The sequence below is a fragment of the Sarcophilus harrisii genome, chromosome 2, assembly GCF_902635505.1.
Source record: "Sarcophilus harrisii chromosome 2, mSarHar1.11, whole genome shotgun sequence".
Classification (NCBI taxonomy): domain Eukaryota; kingdom Metazoa; phylum Chordata; class Mammalia; order Dasyuromorphia; family Dasyuridae; genus Sarcophilus; species Sarcophilus harrisii.
Window position 1 is genome coordinate 264,156,029 of NC_045427.1, and position 14,507 is coordinate 264,170,535.

At 41.4% G+C, this 14,507-nt stretch overlaps 1 protein-coding gene across 2 annotated transcripts in view; it reads left to right on the top strand.

Moving 5' to 3' along the window:
- STARD9 (StAR related lipid transfer domain containing 9) overlaps positions 1 to 14,507 on the top strand; it is a 147,041-nt gene that overhangs the window by 109,921 nt on the left and 22,613 nt on the right. For both annotated transcript variants that reach the window (XM_031952164.1, XM_031952166.1), the window contains exons 17-22: positions 1,456 to 1,507; positions 2,002 to 2,139; positions 3,513 to 3,595; positions 3,891 to 3,997; positions 9,359 to 9,546; positions 10,055 to 10,550. In XM_031952164.1, coding sequence (XP_031808024.1) covers positions 1,456 to 1,507; positions 2,002 to 2,139; positions 3,513 to 3,595; positions 3,891 to 3,997; positions 9,359 to 9,546; positions 10,055 to 10,550 — 1,064 coding nt within the window. The remainder of the gene's footprint in view (positions 1 to 1,455; positions 1,508 to 2,001; positions 2,140 to 3,512; positions 3,596 to 3,890; positions 3,998 to 9,358; positions 9,547 to 10,054; positions 10,551 to 14,507) is intronic.

Here is a 14,507-nt window from a genome sequence, read left to right on the forward strand (position 1 = left end):
ATATACATATATATATATATAAAATAAAGTTATCATGTAAATATTTTGTCCTTTATCCCTCTTGCCCCAGAGTCTATCTGGTGACATCAATTCCTAATGGCAAAATAAAAAGCCAAATGCAGTTTCTCTTCAAAAGCCCTGTATTGTTGCATTCTAGGAAAAAGGTGGAATGGTCTCAAAACAAATTTATTTTAAAGATTTTTAAAATTTTTATTGATACTTTTTAAAAGATAAAGTTCATTTGTGAATATTCCTCATCCTTCCCAATCCAATGAGCTGTCCCTTGAAACAAGGATTTAAAAAGAACGAAAAAGAAGGTTAGCCCAACACATAATGACTGCCATATTTCATAGGCTTCTCTGCAGTAAAAGTAAACAGGTGTTTTTTTTCAGCTTTTTGTTTAACTAGACCTGGTCATCATAATTATAGTGCTCACAACTTAATTTTTAAAAATTCAAACAAAAACGCAGCTAGGAATCTTGTGTGCTATAATCTCCACTAATACAGTGCTTGGTTCACACTCACTAACTCTGCTTCCCCCCTCCTCTTCTCTCTTCTCTTTTTCTTTTTGGCTCTGTCTTTTATGTGTCTCTCTGTCTCTATCTCACTCCCAACTCTCACTGTCTGTCTCTGTCTCAGACTCTCTCAGACTCTTTGTCTTTGTCTCTCTGTCTCTGAATCTTTCTCTCTCTCCCTCTTTGTCTCTCTGTCTGAATCCATGTCTCTCTCTCTCTCCTTTGTCTCTATATCTCCTCTCGTTTCTCTTTTTCTCTCTCATTATAGGTGGTGCTTTTTCTTTTATTGTTCTTCATCTTTTTAGACTGTGAGGTCTGTTAAGCTTCATCTGAGCAGCAAGAAGGTAATAATTCCAGTGATTTCTCCTATTTCAATGAAATGCTTTTGCCTTTCCCTAAACATTGACTTAGCCTAAGCAAAGCTGGTGCATTTTTCATGCCTCACCTCTCAGGGAAAATGGGGCTCATTTTCATTTCTCCCTGGGGCTAGAGGTTTGCTAACTGAAAGCAGTGACTATGACTCCTTTTACAAGAGATGATCTTGTTGTATGATTCCATTGAGCTTTCCCAAAAAGCAAACAGACTCCTTTTCAAACCTCCTACTGGAAAAATCAAAACTGCTCTTCTACAGGCTTGCAGCACAGACATAAGGGGATTACCACCATCTGTCATCTGTCAGGGAAAATATACCCTGAGAATTTAGAAATAGCCCAGATAGCCTTTTAAGATTTAACTTGAGGGTCTCTTCTTGATTCCTTAATAAGTGGGAGCCAAAGGAAGGAAAGCCTGGTGCCAGAGGGAAGTAATAGAACTGTTAGCAGTGAATAAGAGAAGTTCATGATAAGATACAGGTGATTCTCAGCCACATAGATTTTGCTTCAGAAACAGAATTCTCTGTCTTATTTCTACCTTTAAAATAACTTTTACTATATCCTTTTAGGAAGGTACAACAAAAATAGGAAGGATTGACTCTGACCAAGAACAGGATATAGGTAAGTAACCACAACAATGGAATCTTCTTTCTCCTCAGCGAGGTACAGAGGGTCCTGATGGCTATGTTTGACTGATTCCTCTATCGGGAATCTGAGGATGCTGAGGGAAGGGCCCTTCTTGGGAAAGCAAGCCCTCTGGGTTTTTTCTTTGTTTCAAGAGAAGATTCTCTTGGCTGGGGGAAGGAAAAGAATAATAATGGGAAAGTGTCAGGTATGTAAAAAAGCATTATAAAGCATTTGCTTAACAAGAAACAAACTCTGGAGGATCTAGTAGCCAATGTGCTATTCATATTTCTACTACTTGATATTTAATTTGGGGTCAGTATGGTTGGGAGTAGATCCAAAGTAAAAATTATTTCTAGACCAAGATAGAGGAATGGGGTCTCTCTTCTGCCTGTCGAGGTTTTCCAGGCTTGGACTTGGATTTTCTCATGGAAAGAATGAAATTGTCCTATAAAGTGGCTCTACTCCATTTTGACTAGCATTTTCCCCAGTCCTTCAGGGTCAATGGATAGAGAGAAACCATTGTACCATCACCAGTGTATGTGGTGTGGTCACACTTCAGCCTGCCCTGGGAGCCCGCTGCACTGTTAATGGCCAAGAGGTCACTGATTCCTGTCGCCTGACACAAGGTAGGCCACTTGCACTCTCCTAGAATCTTCTCTTTGCATTCTGGAAACAGTGAATTGTAGTTTTCTTTAAGCTGCTATAACTGTGATGGCCAACGTAGGAAATTTTGAGGAATGGGAAGGCCTTTGGAATAGATCTTTTAAGCTTCCCAAGAGTAATGAGAAATTTTCTTTTTATAAACATGATCCAGAAAAGACAGTGGAACTAATGTACTGATAATATAATTGGCTAGCCAAGAGGTGTCAAACTCTTCCCTTGGAAATGTTTCCCACAAAACTAGGAACCAGATCACAATGTCACTGAGAAGTGTTTAACCTAATTAAAAATATATTGCACCTTATATAAGCCAATCTGTGGTATGGTACTATTCTAGTTGAATTTGACATTACTGGACTTGTTATGAGAGGGCATCTATGTGATGGGGATAGAGGTGATTTTTGTGGATAGTAAAGGAAAATAGCAGAATAATAAAACAATGCAAAAAAGTTTGGGAGGGTACAGAAACAGGGTAATTTTATTACTACCTTGTTAAGTTTGCTTAAAAAAACTCTACATAAAGAAAGCCCTTTGGATAAATGTATAAGCTTTTATTTTGTTCTATGTATTTTGAAATTTTAAAAAATGATTAAGTTCATAATAAAAATTTTAAGGAAAAAAACAACAGAACCTGTTTCTAGTGGGGGTCTTTTGGGGGGATTTATCTAGATTTGAAGATTCTGCCTTGCCTGTAGGAAAGGGAATCCCAGTGGCAGAAACTTGGGGTGGAGAGAATTGACCTGTTTCTTAGTCCCAAGTAGATGAATCTTCCTCTTGAAATTTTACCCAAATTCTGTAGGGAGCTAAGTGGCTTAGTGGATAGCATACTGATCATGGAATCAGAAAGACCTAAGTTCAAATCTTGCCTCAAATGTGTACTAGTTTTGTGACTCTAGGCAATTTTTAACCTCTCAGCCTCAGTTCCCTCATCTGTCAAATGGGGATAAATAGTAGCACCTTCCAGGATTGTTGTGAGGATCAAATAAGATAATTTTAAAGCTTAGCACAGTCCCTGGCACATAGTTACTGCTGTAATATTAGTTATCTTCGTTGTTGTGAACATAAAATAATTTTTGTAAATTGTTTTTTCAAATCTTAATGTTATATGAATATTAGCTATTATTATCATCTTAGTAAATAAAAGAAGCCTTTCCTTACCAGTCCAGCCCACGGTGCCATTTTTCCTTTGTTCTTCCCTGAACTACTTTTACAACCAGCCAGTTGTTATCCATTATTAGTGTGTTTGTGTGTGTATGTATATGTGTGTCTAGCTCTTAGCATGGTACCTGACACACACTAAAGGCTCAGTTGTAAATCTCTTGCTTTCCTTTTTCCAAAGGAGCTATTATAATTCTGGGGGAAACACAGAAATTCCGTTTCATTCACCCGGCAGAGGCTGCTGCATTAAGACAGAGGAGATTGGTAAGTATGGTCTCTTTTTTTTCCTGAGGCAATTGTGGTTAAGTGACTTGCCCAGGATCACACAGCTAGGAAGTGTTAAGTATCTGAGACCAGATTATAGTCTCTTTCTTAGGTTGCTGCTGACCATAGTACTTCTTGCCATGTGAGCAGCATCAGGAAGGTGTCTTCCACTGTGGCCTCCAGTCCTGTGGAAAATCTACCAGGAAAAGTTCAGCTTGTCAGATGTACCATGTAAATGATGGTCACAGGCTGTGGAGTAATGGCTTCTTTATTCCACTTCTTCCTTTCTTTCCAGCTAGGAGAAGTCTCTGCTGGGAACAGCAATTGTTCTCTGGAGTGGTTGGATTTGGATGGGGATGTCACTGCCCCCCAACTGGGGATTTCCTCTGTGCTTGAGGACAGGTAGGTGAGGTCAACGAACCCTTCTGGCATGGAGCCTTTTTGAGCCTTAGCAGTAATAATCCAATGTTTTCCAGTATACTTGAAAGGAGAAAGGTCAAGGTAAAGGCATAAGCCTGAGTTGGCCCAGGGCATTAGCCATTGGGATTCTAAGACTCATGGAGCTTAGCTCACTGTTGGCATTTGAGAGTGGTGGGGAAAGAGCTCATTCTATCTTCCTGTCGCTTATTTTGCTTTCCTTCATTCTCCAAAGGGGTGTCACTCTTGGTGGTTTTCCCTCTGTCCACTTTCTGTCAAACAAGACTTTTGGCAACACTTTTACAAGGTGATGGCTTATATCACTTAGTTTGCCATCAATTAGGGAGAGGCCGGAAAAGTAATATATGAGCAATGGGAGTATATTGTTTCATAAGTAAACATCTGGGAAGATTGTATGATTTTATCCCTTCTTCAGATCTCTACCAGAGCATAGAAATTCATTAATTTTCAGAGTCATCCTGCTTGTTTGTTTCTGGCCTTCCTTTTGTATTCTTCTGTGGTAGTTTCTCTTTCTTGCTTCTGTTTTGAACTGAATATCTCTCTCTTTTTGTTGAGACAATTGGGGTTAAGTGACTTGCCCAGAGTCATACAGCTAGTTAGTGTTAAGTGTCTGAGGTCACATTTGAACTCAGGTCCTCCTGACTTCAGGACTGGTGCTCTATCCACTGCGCTACCTAGCTGCCCCCGAATCTCTTTTTTTTTTTAAAGGTATAATTGATTTTTTTATATCACTGTCATTTCCCATATATCCCCATATTTCCCTATAGAACTCTTTCTTGTAACAAAGTATAATTATACAAAGCATGGCAACACATTGTCCATATCTGGCAACATTATGCATGTAGAGATTGTATCTCTGTCAGTTGGAGTGGTGGGGTGGTGGAGCCTCAGCACTGGGCCTCTGCAATCAGGACTACTTACTGCTTTGAGGAGAGTTCCCTTGTTTTCTACATTATTCTGGTCATCATGCATATTATTGTACTTTACAGAAAAACTCAGATTTATGTGAGTGATGTAAAGCATAATATTCTTCACATTCTTCATTTCTTATGGTCTGGTTATATTCCAATACATATGTATAATCTTATTATTCAGCCATTTTCCAGTTGATAAGAACCCACTATATTACCTTCTTTTTATTTTTCTCTTTTGTGTCTCTGGCACAAGTGCTTGGCACATATAATAAGCCCTTAATAAATGATTTTTCATTCATTCTTGCTTTTTGCAATTATAGAAAAGTACTGATGTATTTTTTTGTCCATGTGGGAACCTTGACCTCCTTGTTTTTATGTAATGAGAACTCCTGGAACTCTCTAATCCAGAATTACTGATGAAACTGGTAAACCAAATCCAGATATTCCCTTTCCTTAAAAAAATGATCAGGGAGAGATTTCAAAATAAAGATACCAGCACCACCCAGCTGGTATCTCAGGGCTTAGAGTCAGTCCAATGGGTAAGTCTCCCCAGTTGTTATAGTTGCTACAGCAGTGTGCCTGCCAGGTGGCAGTGATGCTATAGTGTAGGAACTGGAGCCCGCATCTAAGCCTGAGCCTGATTGGATCCTGCAGGAGCAGAGAAAAATAAAAATCAGTAGATGGGTTCCCAATCTGGAACTGGGTCTGTGCTGGGGAGATCTTCTTCCTCCATGCTTTGGGCAGGGCACGTCACGAAACTCTAAAGTCTCCACTCAGAGGCTTAACTTTATTTAGGCAGAGGTGAGTCTGTAGGTGTGCCCAAAAGCACAGAATTGACTCCAGGCACAGGGAAAGGTGATCAGCCTGACTCCCAGCTGCTGGGACCAGAGGACACTTTGTTTTCTATTATCATTTCCCAATTTGTGATCTTTGGGGCTCAATCTTGAGTGTTTAGAGTATTGGAATCAGTCTGGTAGATCTGTTCCTGCTGCTACAATAGTGATTAGGAACCTCCACATTATGTGGTGAGAACTGTCAGCTTCTAAAGCATCAGGGAAGAGATAGGAGCAATGGAAATGGGGAGGGGCCCATCGGAGCCTTTGGGAGCAGATGAACAAGCAGATCCAAACATACAAAATGAAGAGAAGCAGTGATCACGCCTGCTGCCGTCTTGGTTCCTGGAGAGACCCACAAGCTGATGGCTAGCTGAGAGTTTCCCTGAAATCTGTACAGATACTTAGTGGAAGGTTAGTTAAAATGTATTTTTTTATGTACTTGCTTAGTGCTTAACAGATCTATTTAGTTGAGAACTAGTTTTGCTTCCAGCTGTGTGTGTGTATGTAAAAAAGAGAGACAGAGACAGAGAGAATGTGTGTGTGTGAGAGAGACAGAAACAGAGAGATACAGTGTGTGTGTGTGTGTGTGTGTGTAAAAGAAAGACAGAGACAGACAAACAGACAGAGACAGAGAGAACATGTGTGTGACGTCAGTTGCCTCTGGAGCCCTGATCATTTGTCAGCCTTCCCAGGCATCTCCGCAGCAATCCCTCCTTCAGTCTCCTCCCATTTCTGTTATTGAAGATGGTGACTTGCATTATAAGGAGCAAGTCTGGCTAACCTTACACTTTTTTGGGGGTGGAAAGGAGGGAAAAGGGAGAAAGAGATTGGGGAGAGAAGAAAGAGAAGGGAGGAAAGTGTTTCACAGGGGGAGAACATGAGAGGGAGAGAGCCTGGGGAAAAGAGCTAAGTAAGCCCAAAGTGTAAATAGTACTTCAAAGAGCCTTTCTCTGATGGATTCTTTTGAATAATTTTTCTGTTTTATGTAAACTATTTAGTTAGACAGAGTTGGGGAATGATATCCCAGGGACCATGGGAAATAGTCTACTGACTGCTTTCTCACAGATACTCCCTATTCTGCAGAGACCACCATTCAGTGCAGAGCGCTTGTCATTTTGCTTTAGATTTTCTAGAAAAAGATGATCACAGGTGCTTTTTCCCCGGGTATCAGGAAACCAATCTAACATCAGAATCTTAGCCTTGGACTCCATAGTAACTACTTGTGGTGTCCTTATTAGCTCATGTATTCACAAGAAGAAAGGTTGAAATCCTCATCTATCCCTTACTATTCTGGTAGGGCTACATCAGGACATGTAGGAGCCCCTGAGCTTTCACCTTACGCTGCCTAGAGGAAAGGCAAATGACTCAAAGCACATCAGCTGTGCTGTGACAGCCAAGGGCTCAGTTAAATAGTTTTTGACTGTCGGGGATGAAAACCAGTAAATAGGATCAAGGTGGTTAGTGTGAAACTGTTCTAGGAATAGAACGGGGTGTTGAGCTAGCCTGGAATTAGAAGGTCATGGGAGTTTAGGAGGGTGAGGAATTGAGAAGCTGAGGTGTCTGAAGGAAGCAGGAGCCAGAAAGGCTGTGCTGCTCATTTGGAAGGAGCAAATATGAGTTGGAGGTTTGTAAATGACAGCAGTGAGAATCTGGATGGAATGGAATGAGCTTTACAAGAAGAGAAAGTGCCGAAGATTGATGGTGCCAGAGGTAGGTTTGGAAAGTGCAAATGGAGCCCAAAGCATTCCGGTGCTTCATCCTGACTCAGTTTATCAGAGGTCTTGAGAGAAAGGTAGCCAGGCATGGAAGCTGTTGGGGTGGCAAGAGCATGGTAGCTGGCACTTTGAGATTGATTTTCTCCCTGGTAATCCAGTGAATGTCCCCAGGCCAAGCCGTGTTCTAATGGGAAGGTGACCTTAGAAGGAAGATTCTGGTAATTATGGGGATCTCAGAGTAGGCAGACCTGGAGAGCTCTGCAGAGTGAGAGAAAATGTTTCTTTTGTTTTTCCTCCTCATCAGATTGGATTGGCTTAGGCCCTGACTTCCCAAAGCTAGTTTTGGAGATGCCCCAGAATATATCATCCTTAATAGACAGAAGGTTCAAATAGTGATTGTGAGTTTCCAGGAAGAAAAATCTTACATGACTTATTCCTAACTCGTGATATTAAAGAATCCAGCCTCTCAAATTTCAACCCAGGGCTCTTTCCTGTAGGTCGGATTTCCAAGATTTCCTTGAACTTGTTGACATACATGCAAATATTCCTCTAGAATCTCCTCCCCCTTTTCTCATGACTTCCTTCTTTTCTCTTTTCTCTCCTCTCTCTTCTCTTTCCCCTCCTTTCCTCTCCCTTTCTCTGTCTTTGTTTTTCTGGGTTTCTGTCTCTGCATTTCTACCTGTCTGTTTATCTCTTTCTTCTAGGGCATAGATATACTTTTTGTTTCAAGGGATTAGGTTCCAATAGTAGATGAACACTCCATAGAATTCGTTTTCCCAAAGATATAGCTCTTTATAATTGGTGGGGGTGGAGAAGAGAATCATTTTGTAATTCACAAGTTTGCTGCACAATAATTTTGTTTCGTTTCCATTATGATTTTCAAAAAGTAGCATAGCCTCTATAAAACTTGGCCTTTAAAAAAAATATAAAATCCAAAGCATGGTAGTACATGCCTATAATTCCAGCTTTTGAGGAGCTAATCCTAATATGAAGTCCCTAATGATGAATCCATCAGCCCAATGGATGATGGCATGGCATGGGATAGGGGACTAATATTGTTGTTCAGTTGCTTTTCAGTCCTGTGTCCTCTTGATGATCCCATTTGGGGTCTTCTAATAGATCTTTTGAGTTTGGGAGTTCCAAGTTTAGGTGTGTTAGCACTAAGTTTAGCTTTAATATGATGAGTGTCTAGGAGCAAGGAAACCTCCCTTCCTATCCTACCCTGCCCCCAACTTGCCTAAGGAAGGGCTAACCTGCCCAGATCAAAAATGAAGCAGCAGGTCAAAGAGTATCCCCTTGTACTTCCTACCTGAGAAAGATAAGAAAACTCAATATAAAAAAGCAGAACACAAGAAATCCAGAGCTCTTTAGTTTTGTCAAAATCATAATGTTTTTCTTCTTTTCTTCTTACCTGTTTATTCTTATAAACTTATATGACTTCTTGTTTTTCTTGAATCTTCCACCCTAAGAAATCCAGAAGAGGTCACTTTTGACTAAAGTTCTACCTGCCAGCTCTATGACCTCACTGGCTATCTATGACCCAACTCACTTCCTCTTTGTTCTTCCTAGCAGGCAGGAGGGCCTCGAGTCCAAATCCCTCTCTGCTATTTTGGACCTAAGGGTTCTCTCAAACGGGAGACTTAGTCAAGAGAAGCTCCTGAAAGAAAATGGATGCTTAAGAGCATCCTGACTCATGATGACGTCTCAGTCAGGGGGTGTCACCCACTCCCTAGCTTGCCCAAATGAAGACCGATAACTAGAGCCAGGGCCTGGGAAGAATGCCCTCTGAAATATAGATAGTTCTTTCTCAGGATGATTTGTTTCTTTCCTCATGGAAATTCCTAGCTCTTTCTGTAATAGGAGAGTGCGGGATGTTTCTGAAGCGTACCACCAGAAGCATCTGGACCAAGCAGTGTCCCACAGGACCCAGATTCGCCAACAGAAACGCCTTGTCAAGGATTTAAGGCAAGATATCCTAGTTGGGCAAATCAGAGCTGAGCAGGAGCTGGAGTTTGACCAGGCCCTCATCAACCAGCAGATCAAAGACAGTAGGTGACCATGATTTATGGTGTGTCTCTCTCACCTTCTCATTTCTTCATTTCTCCCTCTTTTCCTATGGTCAGCTCTGTTCTTTCTTCTTCTTCTTTTTTTTTTTTTTTTTTTTTTTTTTTGTTTATAGTCTTCATGAAGTTGCAGAGAAACATTATGAGGCAGAAAATTGGAAAAAGGTTCCCCAGAAAGATGAATAGGGAAGCTTAACAGGGTTATTTCCCCTTAAAAACACTGGTCTCCCTCATTTTTCCATGTACATATAAATGTATAGCACCCATCCTTGAGTGAGACCTCAGCTTCATACCCTTTTGACTTCTTCCTTCTCAGTGCTCTCTACTCTAGGGACAAGAGCATCTTTCCTTCATCATATCCCAGCCAGAAATCTCCTTTCTCTCCTCTCCACATGGGTACAAGTATGTCACTCCATGCAAGGCCAGGGGACTGCCTCAGAGACAGGTGGGAGGGTGAGCTCTGACTTTCTTTTTGTTTTTTCTTGATTCTTAGATCAGAGATGGTTGCTCAGAGAGGAAAGCCGATTGGCCAGTCTGCAGCAACAGCAGCAGCAGCAGCAGCAGGAGGAGGAGCAGCAGCAGCAACAGCAAGAGGATGGTACCTCAGCTGAGGAAGACACTGAGATCTTCCATGAAGCGGAATCTCAGATTGGGCCAGAGACTCCGTCAGCTTCATTGGATGGGGGCCGTACGAGGCTGGTCCAGCTGCAGGTTCTCTGGAGGAATGCTCTCTGGGCAGCAGAGCGTAAAGTCAGGCGCAAGAAAGTCAAGTTTCAGTTGGAAAAGATTATCAAAAAGCAGAAACTCCTGGAAGCTCAGAAAAAGCTTGAGCAGCTTGAAACGCTCAGCTGGAAAGACAATCCAAGCCGATTGAACCCTGATCTGGATGCCAACTTTTCAGCTTTTCAAAAAAAGAGCGACTCTTCCACCAGCAGCAGTTCTTTGGGTAACCACAGACTTTGTGGCCTCCCACTGTCCCCCTCACAAAGGTAAAGGAACAATAGGGATATGGAACAGAACTGGGAAAGGGATTCTTGCTTAACACATCCCTCTTTGTAACTGACACTTTTTAAAATTTCATCTTCCTGAGCCCTGATTCTCCTGATGTGCTTGCCTGGTACATGTATCCTCTGTCTTTTGACTAGCAAATCCCCTGCTCTCCTATCCCCTGTCCTTCAAAGGTATAAGTTCTCAAACTTTTTGACCCCTGGACTCAAAGTTTTGAAAATTATTGTAGATCTCCAAAGAGTTTTGGTTTATTCAGACTTCTGTGTATTCAAAAATTTATTTTCACTTGATACTTTCTGTATTCTCATCCCCATTTTATCTCAATCCTGCTCCATTCCCCTATCCTTTTGTCCCCTAGTTTGTTTTCCCTTTTCATTTCTCCCATTGTACCCCGTTTGGAAGGTTCTCATTCACCCTTATTCCCTTTTTGTTTCTTCCGCTTTCTAGTGCCAGCTGAAGCCTGACTATGCTGGTAGGACACCCTATCCCTTCCTACGTTTTCTAATGCTGGACAGTCCTCCTGATCCTTGACCTCACAGACTCAGGAAGAAGAGCCTGCTTGCTAGTTTCCTTGTTCCTTTACCATCACTCAATAATCTCTCTTCTTTTAAAGTTGATCATATTTCATTAGGTCTCCTTCTCCCTGTCCTTATCCTATCATCTGCCACCTGCCACTAACCTCCAGCCCACTCTATTCTCCCACTTTCTCTGGGTTTTCAGCACTTAAGACTTAATCTTCCTCTGCCTCCTATCCCATGGGGCAGTTAGGTGTCACTATAGTGCACAGAGAGCCAAGTCTAGAGTCAGGAAAACTCACCTTTATGAGTTGAAATCTGACCTCAGAACTTAGCTGTGTGACCCTAGGCAAGTCACTTCATGTTTGCCTCAGTTTCCTCATCTGTAAAATGAGCTGGAGAAGAAAATGGCAAACCTCTCTAATATCATTGCCAAGAAGACCCCAAATGGGATCATCAAGAGGATACAGGACTGAAAAACAACTGAACAACAATATTAGTCCCCTATCCCATGCCATGCCATCATCCATTGGGCTGATGGATTCATCATTAGGGACTTCATATTTATGACCCTGACAACACCCTTCCATATCTGACTCCTTTCAAGCCTCCTCAGTTCCTATATACTCCTTTCTCCATTCTCCCTTCACTTACTCCACATGCTAGTCATACCTTATATCACTTATTCTCAAAGTGTAGTATGGGAACTCAGGCTCTTTCAGAGGGTCTGTGAAGTCAAAACTTTTTATAATAATATTAAGATGTTTTAATTTTGAGTATGGTAAATAGGTAGATAGAACCCACATAAACAAAACTTCTTTGGGATCCCCAATAATTTTTTCCCCACAGTGGTTTTTAAGGATTGTAAAGGAATCCTGAGACCAAAGAGTTTGTGAATTACTGCCATGGACCTTGCCATCATCAGAGGTTGCTCTACTTCCAAAACCCTGAACTTTGAAGTTTCCTTTCTGATTGTCCTTCCTGTTCTTCTACCTCGCTTACATCCTCACTTTTCATGAGACTATTATTCTTCATTCTCATTGTTACTTTTGGTTCCTTGGTCCCTTCCAATCCATTGTCCTTGTTTAACTCTCACTTACCAACCTTCATAGTCCTAACCTTCTAGTTATCCATTTGAGTAACCTTCTTCCTTTTTTCCCTCTCTTTCTCTCTTTTCTCTCCTTCTGTCCCTCTCTCTCTCCCTCTCCCTCCTTCCTTTCTCTCCCTGCCCTCTCAATCTCCCTTTGTGTTCTCTCCTCTCCCTCCCTCCTCTCTTCTCTTCTCTTCTCTTCTCTCTTTCTTTCTCTCTCTCTCTTTCTCTCTCTCTCTCCTCTCTCTCTCTCTCTCTCTCTCTCTCTCTCTCTCTCTCTCCCCTCTCTCTCTCTCTCTCTCTCTCTCTCTCTCTCTCTCTCTCCTTCTTTTCCTCCCTCCCTCCCCCTTTCTTCCTTTTCCTTCTGTATTACCTCTCTTGCTAATTCAGGATGACACTCAGTTTGTAACTCCATTGACTCCCTAGGCAGTCAATGCTCCTAAGGGAATTCACGAAATCTTGATGACCAAGTCTACTATAAATTTATACAGTCTAAACTGGGCTGGACCCAGGAGGCATTCTTTTTATTGACTCATTACATTTTTCATTGGGGTTGTTTTGTTTGGGGGGGTTTTTGCTCAGTATTTTTCAGTTGTCTCTGACTCTTTCTGGCCCCCTTTAGGGTTTTCTTGCCAAAAATACTGGAGTGATTTGCCATTTCTCCAACTCATTTTACAGATGAGGACATGGAAGCAAAGAGAATTTAAGTTACTTTGTCAGGATCACATAGCTACTAATTGTCTGAGGCCAGATTTGAACTTGGGAAGAATGAGTCTCTCTGGTTTCAGGCTCAGTGCTGAGTGCACCATGAGGACACCTAGTAGCTTTTTTGCATTGGGGGCTATTTACCAAAACATCTTAAATCACTAACTCTGCTTTCCCTCTCCTTCCTCATCTTAAAAGATGAGACTACCTTTTTTCTTGTTGACGCTAGCCTGCTTAGCTCACATCAAAGGAAGCTCTATACTCTGAGATGTCTCTGAATTTGTCCATCTCATATTTCTTTTGAACATTTGCAATTCTGCTTTTTTGCGATTACTTAAAAAAAAAAAAACAGGAGATGGAGGAAGTCAGAGGTATTGCCATTCCAAAGGGTGTGCCCAGTCTGTGGTAGAGCCTTCTAAGCTTGTCTGATTAGCCACAGTCAAGACACATTGTATGTTGACCTGAACATAAAGATGTCATTTTGGTCATCTTCAAAAACAAAGGACCATCACCAACTTACCTGTATCCTTGATGCTGTTGCTTTTTAAGGGCTTTGCTGCATTAATCATCCACTGTTTGCCTTTCACTTTCAGTTTCACCTCCTTCAGCCTTCTTCCTACCTACAAACTTCTGCATATTTCTAGTCCTAAAAGAAACTAAACAAATCATTTCCTCCATCTTACTCCTCCCCAAACCTATCATACTGTATCTCTTCACTTTGTCAAATTTCTGAGGAAAGCAGGTAATTCTGAATGTCATTACTTTCTGCTTTATCCTTCATCATACTATACTGTCTTTTGTCATTTTATTGGAAGCTCTCTCTTCAAAGTCACTGTTCTGGGAATTATTAGTGCTAAATCCTGTGACCTTTTCTCATCCTTGGCTTTTACTAGAGCAGTGGATGGTGTGCTAGATCTGAAGTCTGGAAAATGAGTCCAAATCTCAGACCCTGATTGGCTGCCCCCATCTCTGCAATACCTTTTCATGCCTACTACCACTATCTTAGTTCAAGTGCCCATTGCCCCTTCTGAGCCTATTACAGACAGTTTCTATTGCTCTAACCTCTAAGCTAACATCTCCCAAACTCTTGTCTTCTCCATTCTCCATGTTCTCTTTATTGAGAATTTCTACTTGGATGTGCCTCCCCCTTGCCTCAAATTCAACATATCCCAAATAGAATTCAACATCTTCCCCATTCAAACTAGTTTTCTGAGTACCCTAGAGTTACAGACATGATTATCCTCTGTCTTCTCACACTTCAAGCCCAGATCATTCTTTTTCAGTTGACCCCTTTCTTTATACTTCTCCTGTTGCAAATCTAATCCAAATCTTTCATCACCCCATACCTGGATTATTGTGAAGGGTCTTTGTAGGTGGACTTCTTTGTGTTTCAGTCTGTTCCCCACACCACTGTGTATACTCCTCTTCTAGATCTTTTAGAAATTCTCTTCTTTGTAGATGGGACTCTGCTTACAAACTAACACTACCTATTTGCCATCTCAGTAATCCTCCTGGTCCTCCTTCCATAATGTCTTTTGCATCTGTCCCTTGATGCTGCTATCACCTAAAGTCCAGATTCTCATTAGTATCAATTATATTAATAGCAATAACCTAACTCATCTCCTGCC